The sequence below is a fragment of the Coptis chinensis genome, chromosome 6 (assembly GCF_015680905.1).
Source record: "Coptis chinensis isolate HL-2020 chromosome 6, ASM1568090v1, whole genome shotgun sequence".
NCBI classification, from domain to species: Eukaryota; Viridiplantae; Streptophyta; class Magnoliopsida; order Ranunculales; family Ranunculaceae; genus Coptis; species Coptis chinensis.
Window position 1 is genome coordinate 20,871,378 of NC_141461.1, and position 17,063 is coordinate 20,888,440.

A 17,063-nucleotide genomic window follows, 5' to 3' on the forward strand; every position below is an offset into this window, starting at 1 on the left:
CTATTTACCATTTGCCGGCAAACAAAATTTTCCCACTAGAAGTGGGAAAATAGAATCCACCTCTCCCCCTAAACTCTTTTGCCACTCGATATTTTTCCACTAGGGCAAGAAAAATTTGCCACCGTCTCTCGCTCTCATCTTCCTCTCTCATTCACGAAGGAAACTTGAAACACCTTTTCTCTCATATTTTTTTCTCTCTCTCTTGTAAAAAGTTTTGTGAGTGGGCAAGAAAAATTTGCCACAGTCTCTCGCTCTCATATTTTTTCTATTATGTTGAATTTATTGATAATATATACTCAATTGTTGAAAAAGATTATTTTTTTACTCAGAAATTTATGTTACAGTAGCTTATTAGTTCTGGGCATGTTGTTTTACACCTACAAGTTATTGGATTAAGTATGTGGATGCATACTTTGAAGTAAAATTATGCTTTTTGTGTTTCAGGTCACCAATTCCAAGCATGATTATCATCTACAATGTATCCTTGAATGGTATGCAAGTTTCTTTGCTTAGTAGTCTGTACTATATTTGAGTGTTTATAAGTACTTGATTTGGAATGCAGTTTTAGTTCCTAAAACACATTCTTGCAAACGTGTGGAATACCTAAGAATAGTGTTGTCATTTTCTTATAGTAATGTTGAGGGATCAAATGGTTTTGTTTCTCCTCTAGGTCACAAAGAAGCAAAGAGTGCCCAATATGCTGGCAGCTACTTGTATTGAAGGATCCTGCGAGGTACTTCTTTTATCTAGAAAGTGAATCTTATACCATTGCACTTGATAATATGTGACATTGAGCTTCTGGTTTGCTCCATATGTTACTTCCATGAAAATAGCGAGTGACCACAAGTGAAGATAATATTTTCAACGATATTCTTTTGGTTTAGTACATTAGTTGATGTATAAACTTCTCTTTACAGCCAAGAGCTTCTAGCGGCAGTAGAGATTGAAACAAACGCTAGAGGAAGGCGCACATCTTCGTCTTCATCTGCATTTGCCCGAATCCCCTATGAAGACTCCGATTCTGATGATGTCAGTGATTATAGTTGAACAGTAGCCCAATTTTCTTTTGATTGGTTTATTCTTAACTTCCTTAATTATTTATTAACTCAGATTATCTACTGTTGGGTATTTTCAGGTCTCATACGCAGAAGACTCAAACTTCAATGAGCATATCATGCAACATTTGACAGATGCAGCATTGAGCAGGGCCCGTCATTTTAGCAAAAGCGAGGCACGATCTCTCAGGATGGATCCTTCGTGATTTCATGTATTTTCTCGCTTCTTCAGATAACTCTAATATACAGCAAACATATACAACTACGTCTGTTGAAAGTCATAGCTCAAGCAATCCTACATCCCCAGACAGTGACACTCAAAGAGATATTGAATCTACTGACATAGGTTTTCAACCGACAAAATATGTGCTTTCTCCTCCTGTAGAAGCTGGCTCAAACATTAGGTACGACCACCACAGTCCTTTAAGACCTGGGTATCCTCTCAGACTACTTAATCTTGTATTGAGGTTCAGTGTCTTGTTTTAATTATGATATCATTGTACATTTGTGTTATTTATGTATATAGTTGTCCTGCATAACAAGAATCTTCTGTCCATCTGAAAATATTATTGAAGAAAAATTAAAAGAAAAGGAAAAATTCTTGAGTTATGTGTTAAGTGGGGCTTCTTGTACATAGTAAGACTATATGGTCTCCCTGCTTGTTAAATTGTTATTGGCATCGGTATCGATTGACGATATTGTCGTTATGGATTGCACTTCTCACATTGTTGCAGTGAAGTATTGACCACACAAGGTGATCCTATCAATAAATGTGTTATACAATTGTGCCACCATTGAAAGTACATTCCTTTTCTTACTTTTAATCTCAACTTTCAAGGATGGTTTGTCTTTTTTTGCTAGACAGAGCTGTAGAGATGGAACTGTGCTCTATTTCCAGATCCTGTTGGTAAGTTTTTGTAAAGATATTAGTTATATGTCTGACATTTAGTAGTTTATTGTGCTTCTTGTTCTTTTTGTACCTACTTCTTACATGTAGAGCCTTTATATTTTCTTTCAACCGATATGATTGTGGTGTGGTGGTCATACGTGTGGACTGGTGGAGTGGTGTCGTACATGTGGTGGTAGTCTTTGTGATCTTTGGTCTTTGTCTTTGGTGTTAGTCTTTAGTGCTTGCTTGTTGGTGTTGGAATTGTGCAGTCTTGATTGTCTTTGAGTGCTAGTGCCGGTCTTTGTTGTTGATCTTTGGGTCTTTGGAGTCTTTGGTCTTTGCTATTCTTTGGGTGTTGATCTTTGGGTGTTGTTGCTCTTTTGTTGGAGTCTTTAGCGATCTTTGGCACCGCAAATCTAACATTTTCCCACTAGAGATTTGCTTCTTCTTTGGGTTAAGGTTGTCTTCTTTGCCTTTGTGAAGCTTGTTCTATCTATCATATCCTTGTGAATTGTTTTCCTTGTGAAGCTTCTTCTATCCTTGTGTGGACAGGTTTATGTGATATGCCAATGTAGTCGTTTGGTTTAAATGAATTGTTGCCCTCATACTTGTCGTAGCAACATGATATGCCAATGTAGTCGTTTGGTTTTAATGAATTGTCGCCCTCATAAGTCATACTTCTTTTTTTTTTTATTATATATTTCAATGAGGTTGAAAACCAAAAAAAAAATCCAAAAAGTTGAAATATCATTTTTTATGGAAAAAAACCATGTAAACAAACACTGGCAAAACTGGCAAATCTCATATTTTCCCACTATAAATTTTTGCAAATAAACACTGGCAAACTGAAATTTTCCCCACTACAAATTAGCCTGGCAAATCTCTAGTGGGAAAACACTGGCAAATCTAACATTTTCCCACTAGAGATTTGCTAGTAAACAAACACACCCTAAAGGTTTCCCCATGCATATAAAGGCAAAAACCATATTATTTAGATTTTTATATGTTTGCATCATTGACCTTTGAAATATATGTTAAACGCGCGTGTGAGTAACGTTAATACTATGTACATTAGTAATCAACTAGAAATTTTCCAAATTGTAATGATTCTGAGATTGTGGAGGCCCTAGGCGAGCTCTCAAATGACAAAAAAAAACCAAAAAAAGTATGCACTATTTTATATATATAATTTTCGGAAATTATAATATAAGCAATTGTGTGGTGTAGTGGTTGTGTATTCAGTTTCGGTGGATGTATGTGGGTTCGAGTTATTGCAGTAGCATTTTCAAAGATTATTATGCATTTTATTGCCAAAAATTGACTTTGGGCCTAACCAAATACAAACTGACCAGGCCTATACCAACAAAATCTTACTAGTTGTGGTCTGGATGGGGTGTGTTGAATCATGGTTTCGTCCCTGCTTCCACATTGGATTTACTATTATAGTATTATCTTAGTTGTCTTAATTCGAAACCTTCAGTAAGAGCTTTCCCAATGCAAGCGAGAGTTTTTCACGTCCACGTAGGCTCAATTTCTCTTGTTTCCTACCATTTTGGTGAAAAGCAAGGTGAGGCTATCCAATGCAAAGGTAAGTTTGAATCTCGAACGAAATGTTTGATTCCGTCTGAATGTAAAAATCGAAAAAACGCTCTGGACGGAATGAAACATCCCATCTGAAGTTTAAAAAAAACCGAAAAAAATTGAAAAAACACACGAGACGAAATGAAAGATTCCGTCCGGAAAAAAAATTGAATAAAAAAAAAACACGAGACGGAATAAAACATCCCGTCCGAAGTTCACAACTCAGCTACTTTCTCAGTAGCAACTGCTACTCTCGTTTTCACTTAGTCATAACTGACCGACTTTGTCACCCTTGCATTGGGCAAGAGTTTTTTCCCAAAAATAGTGAAAATTGTCAATTTCCCTCCATAATAACTGTGATTGGGAATGCTCTAACATGAGTAGAAGCCATTGAAGTCTTAATCCAGGTTTTACATGTTCGCTAAATCAACATCATCCCATGGCCTAAAGACTTTAAATGTAAAATTATATGTTTTCATGTTAACGCAAGTGACACTAACACACACTGTTCTAAAAATCGGTCTAGGCGGCCACCTAGGCACAGTGGCGGAGCCAGAGGGGCCTAGGGTACACCCTGGCGTACCCTCAACTTCATTAAAAAAAATCTACATATATCACTTAACTTGTTTGGAAAGGGAGTACTCTCAACTCTACTTATATGACTTAACTTGTTTGGAAAATAAACCAAATAAAAGGGTGCACATATGTACTGACGTACTTGATATTTATCACTTAATTTGCTTTTTGAAAGTAAACCAAACAAAAGGGTGCACATCGGCACATGTACTAATGTATGTGATGTACAGATGTACCAAAAAAGCAAAATAGCAATCACTCAAACTAAAAATCCCAACCATATATAAACCCAAACAAAGAAACCCTATTCTATTTATAAAAAAAAAACCCTCACATACTCTACTTTTCCTATTTCTTCCATTCTCTATTATTCTATATTAAAATTTAATTCTTCTACTCTTCTACCTAAACAAACACCTTTACACCTAGCGGTTTTGTGGAGACAACTAGGTGACCTTTATATTATTTAATTCTTTATCGTCTTTTTGTTTTTTTTGTACTAATTCCTAAACCATATTATTTAGATTTTTATATGTTTGTGATTATTATTTTATTTTGTAAACATCATTGGTGGTTTATTTTAATTCTTGTAATTTCAATTAAATTTATTGGTGGTTTATTTTAATTGGCATGTCTTGATCCTTGTGAGTCATTTGCTGCTTTTGATAAACAAAAGTTAATCCATTTTACTCAACTTTATCTCGATGATTTTTCAGAGATAAATAAGATGGAATTAGCATATCAATTTGAGAATTGTATTATTGATGTGCGTTCCGATACTAAGTTTGGTAAAGTAAATGGAATTGGCGGTTTAGCCAAAAAAATGGTTGAGACGAAGAAAGACATTATATACCTACTTGTGTATTTGTTGATTAAGTTGACACTGATTTTACCTGTTGCTACTGCTACTATTGAGAGGGCATTTTCTGCTATGAATATCATAAAAAATCGTCTGCACAATCGGATGGCAGATGAATGGTTGAATGATTGTTTAATAACATAATTAAAAAAAAAAGTTTTTGATAGCACTGATACAGAGTTGATCTTGCAACGCTTCCAAAAGATGAAGAAGGATGACAAAAAATAAGGTCGCCGAGGACAACTATGAAGAAGTACTTGTTTAGATTGAATTATTTTTTCTTTTCTTATTTTTTTTATAATACATTTATTGCAATTATTTTATATAATTTTTTTATGTTCAAAATATATTTGTTTTGTGATCGGGTTTGAATTTTTAGTTAAAAAAAAATCGTGTTTTTATTTTATGCTTGGTTTCTGGGTGACTCACCCTCACTTAAATTCCTAGCTCTGCCACTACCTAGGCGGTCTCTAGGCGCTAGGCCCCCCAACCGATTAAATGTCGAAAATTAAAGGCCCGTATAGACTTAAGATTTGAATGAGTTTAAAAGACTCAAGTCTAATATAAATTATATGCCACTATAACAAAGAGTAGGTTTTTATATGAAGTCGATATTCTTCAACTATTACGCATTTTTGTAGTAAGTATCTTTGTTTGTGTTTATTTTTTAAGTTATGGTAAATGATTTTCTTCATTTCTTGTAGTATAGGTGTGTATTACTATATATATTAGGAAAAAAAAAACCACCTAGCGCCTAGCCTCGTCTAGGCACTGCCTAGAAGGCCTAGGCGCTCTCCCACCGCCCGACTACCGCCTAGCATTTTTTAGAACACTGCTAACACACCAATTATTCATTTTTACCCGAGCCGAACTATGGGCTCCCATCTTACCAATGCCCGGCCCATAAGTTTGGTCAGGCCGGCCTTATGCCTTGTCGGTTTTTCACTTTTTAAAATTAATATTTGATGCTGAACGCCTGCAGTTCTGAACCCCTCCGCTGTTAACGAATCAATATTCTCTTGGTCTTTCATTTTGTTCCCACACTTTCACCCGCATGTAACACGAAGATTTTCTCAACCAAAGCGTCTTTAAGATCAAATGCAGTTGATCTCTAACAGTCTAACACACTTTATATGCATTGTAATAACTTGTACTTGTTGTTAGCTTTTATGAAGTTGGTCAGCTGGTGGGTGATGAAAGCAAGTGCGGATTAATCCCAACCAATTTAAGGCACTAAAACAGACGTACTTAAAAAGACATCACGACCAATTTTGGCGTAATGTCAAAATTTAGGTATATATTTAGGTATAGGGTTAGTTAGACTTACGCCCCCCCCCCCCCATTAATAGTTGCAATTAGTGTTACCCCCTCCCCATTTTCAAAATATTAGTGATACCCCAATTGCAAGATCCAACGGCTACGAGATGATTTTTTTTCAGATGAAGAAATCAATCGTTGGATCTTACAAATTGAAAGGGGCTCTATATTACACACATGCGTTTGCACGTGCATAATACTAGTTTATGTTAAATATAGAGAATTTACGTTATTTTCAACCAGAATTGGTACAGGGTGCAATATACCGATATATACCATTTAACCATATATGTATCATCGTCTATACTAATCATTAAGAGTACATAATTATTTCAACAAGATTTCGTACAGACAAAAGTACATTAACCTATATATACAAGTATGCAAACCTTACTACGCATCGGTTTTTTTAAGTCTTGAAACCCGTCCCTCCAGATCGATAGTTAGCATGATTTCTTTGGATTCTAATTGTAAATGGTAATTGTAATTATATAGGAGAGACTCATTTATTTATTTATTTTAAACAAAATGGGAGATAATTATGTTATTTGAGTGAGATTAGGAAGGTTCTTTTAAATTATCAATAATAAAATAGGGCTTGTTTTAATTTCAATGTGGAAAATAGGGCCCGTCCCTCCAAGTCGATAGTTAGCATGGTTTCTTTGGATTCTAATTGTAATTATATAAGAGAGACTAATTTATTTATTTATTTGAAACAAAATGGGAGATAATTATGTTATTTGAGTGAGATTAGGAAGGTTCTTTTAAATTATCAATAATAAAATAGGGTTTGTTTTAATTTCAATGTGGAAAATGGGGTAATTATTTAATTTAAGGGACATTAGAGAGGTGTTTCTAAATTATTAATAAACAAAAAGACCTTATTCAAATTATATTAATAAAAGTAGAACTTATTCTAAATTTAGTGAGGGAGGTATTTCTAAATTAAGTAAATAAGGAGATTTAAATTTGCCTACTCGAGAGTTGAGGAGGCTTCCAAATGACCCGGCTATCATATAGTGTAGAGATGGGTTACGCGCCTTTGATTCAATACATCTATTTATCTATAGAACTTTGGAGTAGGGCACATAACACATTGATTTACATACACACTAAAAAATCATGAGTCGTTCCAAGAACAACGAAAAGAAAAACAATGGTGCAGTGGAGATGGAGGATGTCAATTTATCCACCATGTACTTATCCATGATATCAGCCTTTCCCATGGTGATGAGAGCAGCAATTGAGCTTGATTTGTTGGAGATCAGATCAAAAGCTGGGCCAAATGCACAACTTTCACCCTTACAAATTGCTTCTAAACTACCCACTCAAAACCACCCAACAGAGACTTCCATGATGTTGGATCGTATGTTGCGCCTTCTTGCTAGCCACTCCGTGCTTACATGCACCACTATCATATGTGAAAATGGTCTAATTGAAAGGTTGTATGGTTTGGCACCTCTAAGCAAATACTTTGTGCAGGACAAAGATGGAATTTCGTTTTGTCCTTTTCTCATCTTGGGTCTTGACAAGGTCTTCGCTGAGAGCTGGTAAGTGGCGAACCTAATAGGATAACAATGGTAGTCGTGAACCCATTTGACCAGTGTATTTTCTTCATAATTAAAAGTCTACAATATTTTTTTCCTAATTAAATCTTGGTGATGTCAAAGACTCGAAGCTTTTAACCCCCTCTTATATTGGGGTTTTATATAGAGAACTGTCCATATAGTGTTGTTGATGATTTCCTGGTTCATACATCCAATATATTTCAGGTATAACTTGAAAGATGTTATTCTTAATGGAGGTTCTCTGTTTACCAAGGCACATGGGATGCCACTTTTCCAATACTTAAGCGTAGACCCACAGTTCAATCAAGTCTTCAACTCTGCAATGTTTCACACTACATCCCTAATGATGAATTAAATTTTTATCGGTAAATATAAAGGTTTTGAAAACTTGAAAGAAGTAACTGATATTGGTGGTGGAATTGGGATTGCAGTTAGCATCATAACTGCCAAGTATCCTTTGATTAAGAGTATTAACTTTGATTTGCCCCATGTTGTCCAACAAGCACCAGCTTATCCTGGTAAGATCACATTTCATTTTCTACCTGCAAATAAATATATTAATTATTGTAGAAAAAGTTGACCATATTCCTATGTATGTATATAAACTTCTAGGCTAAAATTTAATTGGTTGGAGGGGTTGAACATGTTGGAGGGGATATGTTTGGAATTATTCCAAAATCGGAGACTATTCTTCTTAAAGTGAGTTGTATATATATATAGCCCCGCTCTTAGACAGACGTCCGTTTACGGACTTTACTTAAAAATCGAAATTTCGAAATATAATCTCGTGAAGGGTTTTGAAGCAGGATCTTCAAAACTTTCTCACTCGCTCCCTCTCTCCTATTCTCTCTCCAAACATAGAGTGACCTGTCTCCCCCTCTGTACTCTATCCCTCTCATGGGGTTCCTCTTTTCTCTATTTCTCATTTAAAATTCCGATTAAAAATGAGGTTGCAAATTCGCGTGTGAAGAATGGTGGAGAGATTGAAGAGAAACAAAAAGAAAGTCATGTAGAGAAGGAGAATAACAAAAGATTGTTTCAGAATTTATCTCATGGTTTTTTGTTGCTGTCAACGATTACTGCAGATTCATATAATTTATCCCCAAAGAATGCTCCTTCTGCAAATGAAGTAACCTCAAAAACTGTTTCTTACAACCATTTTGTCTTTAGGATTTTGGACCAGTTCATGCTGTGAAGAACGAACATTGCGGTTATCAAGCTGCAGTTTTGGTGTTAGGTTCTGTTTGGGGTCTTAATGAAAGCCTAGGCGAGTTTTGGAAAGAGTTTGTTATTAAAATAATAGGAAGGAAAGTGTGAATTTAGATGGGTATATTGGTAAGTTGGAGGTTTATGTGGACCGAGCTAGAGATATTCAAAACATTTGCATATACCATAAGCAAGATGTTTATGCTAAGCTGTGCTTAACTAGTGATCCTGAAACTAGTGTTTCAACCAAGATCATTAATGGTGGGGGCTAGAATCCAGTTTTTGATGATAATGTCAGGCTTAATGTTCGAACGGTGGATTTTTCACTCAAATGTGAGGTGTGGATGTTGAGTAGGGTGAAGAATTATCTTGAAGATCAGTTATTGGGGTTTGCATTGGTTCCTTTATCTGATCTCTTTATTGAGAATGGAAAGTTAGCACAAAAGTTCTCGGCTTTCGACAAACGATCTTTTTCATTCTCCTTCAGGGTTTGTCTAATTGTCAATTTCCTACTATGGAGCTCAACTAGAGGTCATGGCTATTCCTACTCCTCGTGCGTCTTTGAATGCGAACACTGCATAGTTATGCAGGATTTTGAGATAATGGATTCAGTTCCAAATGATTATGAAAAGATTGAGTTCCTTGATCCAAATGTTGTCAATGAAAACCATTTGATGGTTTCTCAGTACTATGGCTTGGACTCTCAGAACTCGGAGAGTTTGCTCAATTCAGATAGTGATGATCATTATAATTCAAGTGCAGGGGTGCATGTTGTCAAAAGTTTTTCAGAGGGTAGTCTCAACTCTACTGAAGTCACATAACCCTACAAGTTGAGTTTCTTGTTTTTTTAAAAGCATTCTGATTTATCAGCTGCGAATCTGCGATTGACTTACATTCTATTGTATTATACACAACTCCTTTTGAGTCCGCCGTTCTAAAAATGCGTCCTTTGCGAGAGCTAACTCTCACACTAAAAGCAGCCACTTTCAACAATATATAGTACACCTTTCCACTACAAAACTTTTACAACTTCCCCATAAACTATATATACACAAAACTATCTTCACTTTTGGCTGCCCAAACAACACTCTTACAAGAATCTAATTTACAATTGCACACATATTAATCGAACTTCCCTTGAGAACTACTATTCTGTATTCAAAATTTTCTAAATAAACCGTTAGCAACCCAATTCAGATGATAGTGTATAGATATTGATTGCTACGTTTCCTATTATACTCCAAAAGGCTTCCATAGGTACGATCAACCACTGCCACAAAGAGAGCCTCAGTATCTGCGCTGAAGGATATTCCTACAATCTCACCGAAAAGATCAATCTCCTGCTCTTTGATGTACTCAGATTGTGAACCATAGATGTGAACAAAATCTGCTGGCTCAGACATTGCCATGAATTGGCCATCTGAGCTGAACTTGATTGCTCTTATTGCTCCCATCCTACCCTTGAGCACAACCAGTGACTGAGAAGGATTCCTCACGTCCCAAAGTCTGCATGTTTGTCCCCGTTACCGGAGCTAGGATCCCGCCATCCGGGTGCCAAGCCGAGGCGAAGGAATAGTCCAAATGTCCTCTAAGACTCTAACCACCCTGCAACGAAATCAATATGAGCCTTCTGGATATAACCAAGTTACCACCATAAATACTAATTGAGATTATACTAGCTGATTATGCAAGTATTGCACTTACTTTTCCTAACCGAGCATCGCAAATAAGGCAATTCACATTGTCACCGGTGAACGCCAAAGCTTTCCGCCGGGGCTAACGTATGTTCTATAGCGACATCAAAGAGTTAGCGAATATTCCAAATATGACAGCAAGTTGCTTGCCACAAATTATGTTAAAGTGGTTGATGCTGCAATGTACTCACATTCACGGACCGGGGAAGGTGAACCGACCAAGGCAAGCAAAATTTTCGTTGTCAAAGACCCTCATCGCAAATCATTGTTTGTCGCCATCACCTTGTAGTGCCGCTGCGGAAAACAAGTTAGATAATGGCAAGGGGCTTTGTAAGTTCAATTTTGCATTTCTTGCAAGCAAGAGGAACTTAAAGAGAAAGGATAGAGGAGAGGTGGTGAACATGTTCTTACTTAGCAGCTTGGTACAGTCCACAAAGATTGGTGATAGCATTCTCACCATCGGTAATTTTTGTACAAAAAAGCCAACTCGAGGCGATTCGGATCATCGCAAAAGATAATAAATCACCAAAGAGAAAAATGTAAGCTTGATTCAATTGCTTAAGTTATAATTCTCAAAATTAATGCCCACGTCATCTGGGTCCTTGAATTCTGAAAATTCTACTACCTTACAAATAAGTTCCCCGTGAAAACCACCAGCCACCGTTAGATTATCCTTAACAGCCATGGTGCTAATTTGTACTCTTGAAAGTGATTGTGTGAAGGATCCATCACATTTCTGTTGAAGTAACATTAACCAAATCACTTTATGGATCTGTCTAAATAGAAATGAAGATTCCAGTGTAAAATGATCCTACACACCATGGTGGGCACAATCGGTCCGGCTGCATTGACAACTTCTTTACCACTTCAGAGCAGAGATGACTAATGCATGACAGAGTAGTTCTCTATCAGGTATGCAGCATGCTTTGATGTTGCCCACAATAGATTCCTCAGCTACACAAGAACAAGGATCATTGACAGACATATCGTGTACATTTCATTACATAAATTAACTGGTAGGAAAAACCCATATACAACATATATAGTAGACCAGTACTCTAATTGTTCCCTGCTTTCATAAGTATTATGATCCAACCAGATATTAAAAGTTCCAGAGACTACAATATACAGTTAGGTAAATGCAACTAATGCGGTTATATGAGAAATTTAAATCAATTATGTGCAGTCTACAACTGTAGCCAATTTTTTATGACTCTGTTCAAAATACTAAACGTTAAAGACATTATATACACACAAAAATCTAAATAAGTTATAAACGTGTGCCAACCGCTCAATATGTAATCACCATCCAAACCATACACTATTAGAGTACCAAGTAAGTTCTATCTTGTCGTCATCCACTATCACTAAGTTCTAACAATAAGAGCTCCTGTAGTAGTCAAAGAAATATTCGAGGTTCACAACGAAATTTAGAAGAAGAAAAAAAAGGTACCAACAACTCATATCATCAGTGTGTCTAATGTTTTATGCAGTACAAATGAACGACTTATTAAATATCGAAATATTGAGTCGGCAAGGGAGAGCAAGCAATAAAAACGCTTTAGTCAGCAGTCATAACACTACATCTGAGAAAATGAACATTCTTCAAAATGTACTCCATAATAGAGCATATTTCATTTAATAGAGAAGGGGACTCCTATTTTCTCTATGAACCAAATAACTGAGACAATGGGTCATCACATAACTGGTGATGAACAACGTTGTCAGCCTCTTCATGACCCCGAAAATACCAACAAAACTTGGGGACATGAACTTCTACAGAGGCCATTAAATTCTAAATATTTTCCTATCATACCATATGGACAGTTAAGCCTTTTCCTCCAAAGAAATGAGGAAGAACTTCCATCCTGCTTTTAATGCAGAAAGAAAGATAAATATCGTTCCTCCTAATCGATACACAAGAGGGGTTAAAGACACATAACGAGATATATTTATACAAGTCATGCAAATCTACAAATAACGAGTAGCTATTTGAAGTCTCTAACAAGAAGGTACCACACTCCTTAGCTGTGACCACAGAAAGATTACGACAAGTAATATTATTGAATAACACCAAAACTGCAGCTTGATAACCGCAATGTTCGTTCTTCACAACATGAACTGATCCTAAATCCTAAAGACAAAATGGTTGTAAGAAACAGTTTTTGAGGTTACTTCATTTGTAGAAGGAGCATTCTTTGGGATAAATTATATGAATCTGCAATAATCGTCGACATCAACCAAAAACCATGAGATAAATTCTAAAACAATCTTATGTTCTTCTCCTTCTCCACATGACTTTCTTTTTGTTTCTCTTCAATCTCTCCACCATTCTTCACACGCGAATTTGCAACCTCATTTTTAATCGGAATTTTAAGATGAGAAATAGAGAAAAGAGGAACCCCATGAGAGGGAGAGAGTAGAGAGGGGGAGATAGGTCACTCTATGTTTGGAGAGAGAATAGGAAAGAGGGAGCGAGTGAGAGAGTTTTGAGGATCCGGCTTCAAAACCCTTTGCGAGATTATATTTTGAAATTTCAATTTTTAAGTAAACGGACATCCGTCTAAGAGCGGGGCTATATATATATACCATTTATGAACAAGTTTATTTATGCATGTTACACCGAACTTAAGGTGTTCCTCTTTGCAGGGCTAGCTCTGAGGGTAGGCCAACTAAGCAGTTGCCTCAGACCCCCAACTTGATGGTTAAAATATGGGCCCCCAAGTATAATCTTATACCCACTAGGCCACATGTAAAAACTGTTCAGTCTAGTCAAATTATGTGCAGTCCAGTCCCTTTAAACATTGGCCCACAACCCCTTGTCTTAAAGACTTGTTCTTTTATCAAAAATATTGGCCCATTTTAAGAAACTCACTTTAAGCCCCTCAAAGTTTAGGGCCAACCCTGCCTCTTTGTCGCAATATCCATTTTGTTGATTTATCAAGTAATTTTAAAAATCTAATATGAACATTGCATGCATATATGTAGTGGGTGTTGCATAACTGGAGCGACGAGAGTTGTTTGAGGATATTGAAAAATTGTTATGTAGCATTACCTAATAATGGAAAGGTGATAGCAATGGATATGATTAATCCTACAACTACTAAAACAAATAATGCTGCAAAAGTCTGCTTCTTACATGATCTTATCATGATGGGACTACTTGGCATTGGAAAAGAAAGAACTGAGAAAGAATTCGAAGCACTTGCAAAGGAAGCTGGATTTTCGACTTTTAGTGTTATTTGTTGTGTATTCAATACTTGGATTATGGAGCTTACAAAGTGAACCAACTTTAGGGATGGCTCTGAGCAAGTGCATGTGGACGACCGCCACAAGGCCCCAAATTGTGAAGGGCCCTGAATTATCATAGTATTTCAATCCAATAAATATAATGTGAAGCGTGCAGGGGAAAAAAAACATAAAAGTAGATAGTACATCGCAGTTTCAAATTTTCAATAATAAAATATAATCCTATTTTCACTCCATCGAAAGCTAGTTTTCTTAATATATTTTGCAATTAAGGAGCCAATAAATTGGTAACATGTTTTAAGAAGAAGCAAGAAAAACAAAATGAATTTATTCCTACTATATCTCTTTAAAAAATTGCTAGTTAGTTAGAACTTACAACTCTTTTAAAGAAGAAAAACATCAATCCAATGCAACAGACGTGGTAGAAACAACAACCTAGAACTACAATGTACGAAATCAACTAAATAACTCATAATAATTAAGAGTAGTAAAACAATGTAAAATACTTACAAAATTACAAACAACCAAGAGAAAAGACACAAAGATTTATAGGGTTCGGCAAGTCTTGCCTACATCCACAATCAAATGGAAAAGTTTTCATTAGAAATAAAAACCACAATAGTACAATAAAATACATACTCACCTTCTTCTTTTTTATCAGCAAGCAAGGTTTTTATAGAAGTCCCCTACCCCTTTTCATTAATATGAAAAAAAATATAGAGTGAGTTACAATCTGATATAAGTTTTTCCCATAGCATCATCATATACAATTTTCTTTGTGTCCTCAGAGAATGAGCTAGGGATAACTTCAATGTACCTAATAGCAGGAACATTACAGGCTAATGCATCGGCTAATTTATTACATTCTCTATAAATATGCTTAACAGAAAATGATTCCATTAGCTCTTTAATCTCCAATGCATCTGTTAGCAATTTCCTTGCTGGCCATGGCACTCTGCTTTTCTTCTCAATGTAAGAAATGGCATTAGTGGAGTCTGTTTTGGCTTCCATCCTTGTGATATTGTGTTGCCTTGCTAATCTTAACCCTTGATATAACCCTTCCAGTTCTATCAGAGCAATAGTGTTGAACCTGGATCTTCCTTTGGCTGCAGCGATAACATGTCCTTCATAGTCCCGTAGTGCTACTGCACATCCTCCTATGGTGCCTAGTAGAATTCCATCTAAATTCAGAATAGTCATTCCTTCTTCTGCCCGATCCCATTTACAAGTTATAGTTTCCCGCATGATAACTTGTACATCCATATTCCAAGTCTGCATGAACCTGGCTCTCTCAGGATCTTCCACCACTTTAACTCCATGATGTGAAGCTTTATCTTTACATCTTTGATAAGAAGTTCCAACACCTATTGAGCAATGCGAAATTTGTTTTCAAAGATCCTTGTGTTTCGTTCCTGCCATACCCAATAGAAATAAGCATTAGTGCATAATCGAATTGCATCCTTCTTGTGACTTTTGCCTGTACAAACATGAATGATCCAATTCAATTCATCTTCCCAATCTATAGCCATGACTCGACTATACCCATCTCTCATGAGCATTTTGCTCCACACATATTGCAAAAAACAACACTTATAGAATAGATGATGTTTTGTTTCTGCCTTCTGCCCACATAACACACATAGATCAGACACAACAACCTTTTGCACCTTAAGTTTGCTCAAGGTTTTGATTCTATCTTGAAACAACATCCATGAGATGAAAGAATGTTTTGGAATTTTATTTGCATACCATTCCATATTCCTCCATGTAACTGGTTGTATCTTGTTCCTTAAAGTTTGATATGTTTCCTTGAGCTGGAACTCCCCATACAGTGATACTGACCATATTGCTTTATCTGCCCCCCCCCCCCCCTAATATTTCCACCTCTTCTTCCACTTGATGAATTATCTCAGGCATGTGAATTCTGAGTGTGCGTGGAACTTGCCATTCTCCATTCTGTATCAGCTTTGACAACTTTGCATTATGACATAGCTTGCAATTGAGTTATAAGTATACTACAACAGAAGGGGTCTATTGCCATGCTCCCTTTTGCAGCGCCCAAAAATTGTTGGTAAATGACATCAATTGCCACGCCTTCCAGTGTCGCCAAAATGTTTGTTGTTCTATCAGCCCCGGGCTTACTTGGATTTACTATTGCAGCGCTTGCGGCGTGGCAAATGCTCTATTTTCTTTTCTTCTTTTTTTTTAAAAAAAAAATAATAAATATTTTTTTTGGAGGAAATTAACCTTGGTGCAACGTTGTTGCCGTCACTACAGTGGACTTAATCAGTAGCAACGCCGTCTTCGTAGCATCAAGTTTTTCAATTCATGTGCTGAGATATTCGTTTTTGCAACAAAAGTCTTTGGCGTGGTCTTTTTCATTCTTGGCTCCAATTAAAAAGGAATAAACTTAGAAAACTCTAAAAACATTTTTTTTTCTCTCTCTCTCTCTCTCCAACCACCCCATTTTTTTTTTCATTTCTTCAATTAAAGTTTTGCAAGCCTTAATCTCCTTCCTCCACCACCACAAAGCTATGGTAATCTCTCTCTATTAAATTTTAAAGCTTTAATTTCGGTATTGGTTTTGGGTTAATCCTCCACCCCCAGAAACAATGTAGTAGCTAGTTTTTGTGAACGGAATTGAGAAGTTTATAATAAGCGATGGTTTGCAGGTAAAAACAGTTTCTACTGAAACTAGTCTGGTTATCCTTCAACGGATTGGAATTCAGGATGGAACTGTGGGCTCTGGAAGAGAGAGTAGTCATTGTTGGTGCAGATGAGGTATGTTCTTGAATAAGTGCTCTACTACTCTGAATTAATCTGAGATGCTACAACATTATTCTGTGCGTATAATTTTTAAGTAGCCAATCCAAAAAAATTGTTGAATCATTTTATTAAAAAAATTTGTAAGTATTGGTTTACTACTTCTATTGCTACTACTACTACTTAGTAATTGTACACCACTGTTGGGTATGAATTAGGTGCTCAACCTGCTGCATCACTCCTTGCATTATTTTCCAAGACACCAATGACATGTATTTCTGTTAAAGCAAAATATGATTCAGAGAA

At 36.2% G+C, this 17,063-nt stretch overlaps 1 protein-coding gene, 1 long non-coding RNA gene and 2 pseudogenes across 2 annotated transcripts; 2 read left to right on the forward strand and 2 right to left on the reverse strand.

Annotated features, from left to right (window-relative positions):
* Positions 1 to 418: 418 nt before the first annotated feature.
* Positions 419 to 991, forward strand: LOC147492038 (uncharacterized). Its single transcript, XR_015199255.1, has 3 exons — positions 419 to 491; positions 671 to 733; positions 918 to 991. It is a non-coding gene; the product is annotated as an uncharacterized LOC147492038 (long non-coding RNA).
* A 6,408-nt stretch (positions 992 to 7,399) lies between these two features.
* On the forward strand, positions 7,400 to 10,249 carry LOC147492039 (uncharacterized; annotated as a pseudogene).
* A 689-nt stretch (positions 10,250 to 10,938) lies between these two features.
* Positions 10,939 to 12,612, reverse strand: LOC147492040 (uncharacterized; annotated as a pseudogene).
* A 2,108-nt stretch (positions 12,613 to 14,720) lies between these two features.
* Positions 14,721 to 15,839, reverse strand: LOC147492041 (uncharacterized). The gene is made up of 3 exons (XM_086567382.1): positions 15,744 to 15,839; positions 15,472 to 15,616; positions 14,721 to 15,358 (listed from the first exon to the last, which is right to left on the reverse strand). The coding sequence occupies exons 1-3, from the start codon at positions 15,837 to 15,839 to the stop codon at positions 14,721 to 14,723; spliced, it is 879 nt and encodes a 292-aa protein (XP_086423508.1).
* Between the last annotated feature and the right edge of the window lie 1,224 nt (positions 15,840 to 17,063).

Bases quoted from the DNA above. Each gene is read 5' to 3' on its own strand.
- LOC147492041 (XM_086567382.1), bottom strand. From the start codon at position 15,839: ATGGTCAGTATCACTGTATGGGGAGTTCCAGCTCAAGGAAACATATCA. The intron at 15,617-15,743 runs GTATGCAAATAA...TTATGTGGGCAG, and splicing joins ACATGGAGGAATATGGAATG to AAGGCAGAAACAAAACATCA. The intron at 15,359-15,471 runs GCAAAAGTCACA...ATTGCTCAATAG, and splicing joins GATCATTCATGTTTGTACAG to GTGTTGGAACTTCTTATCAA.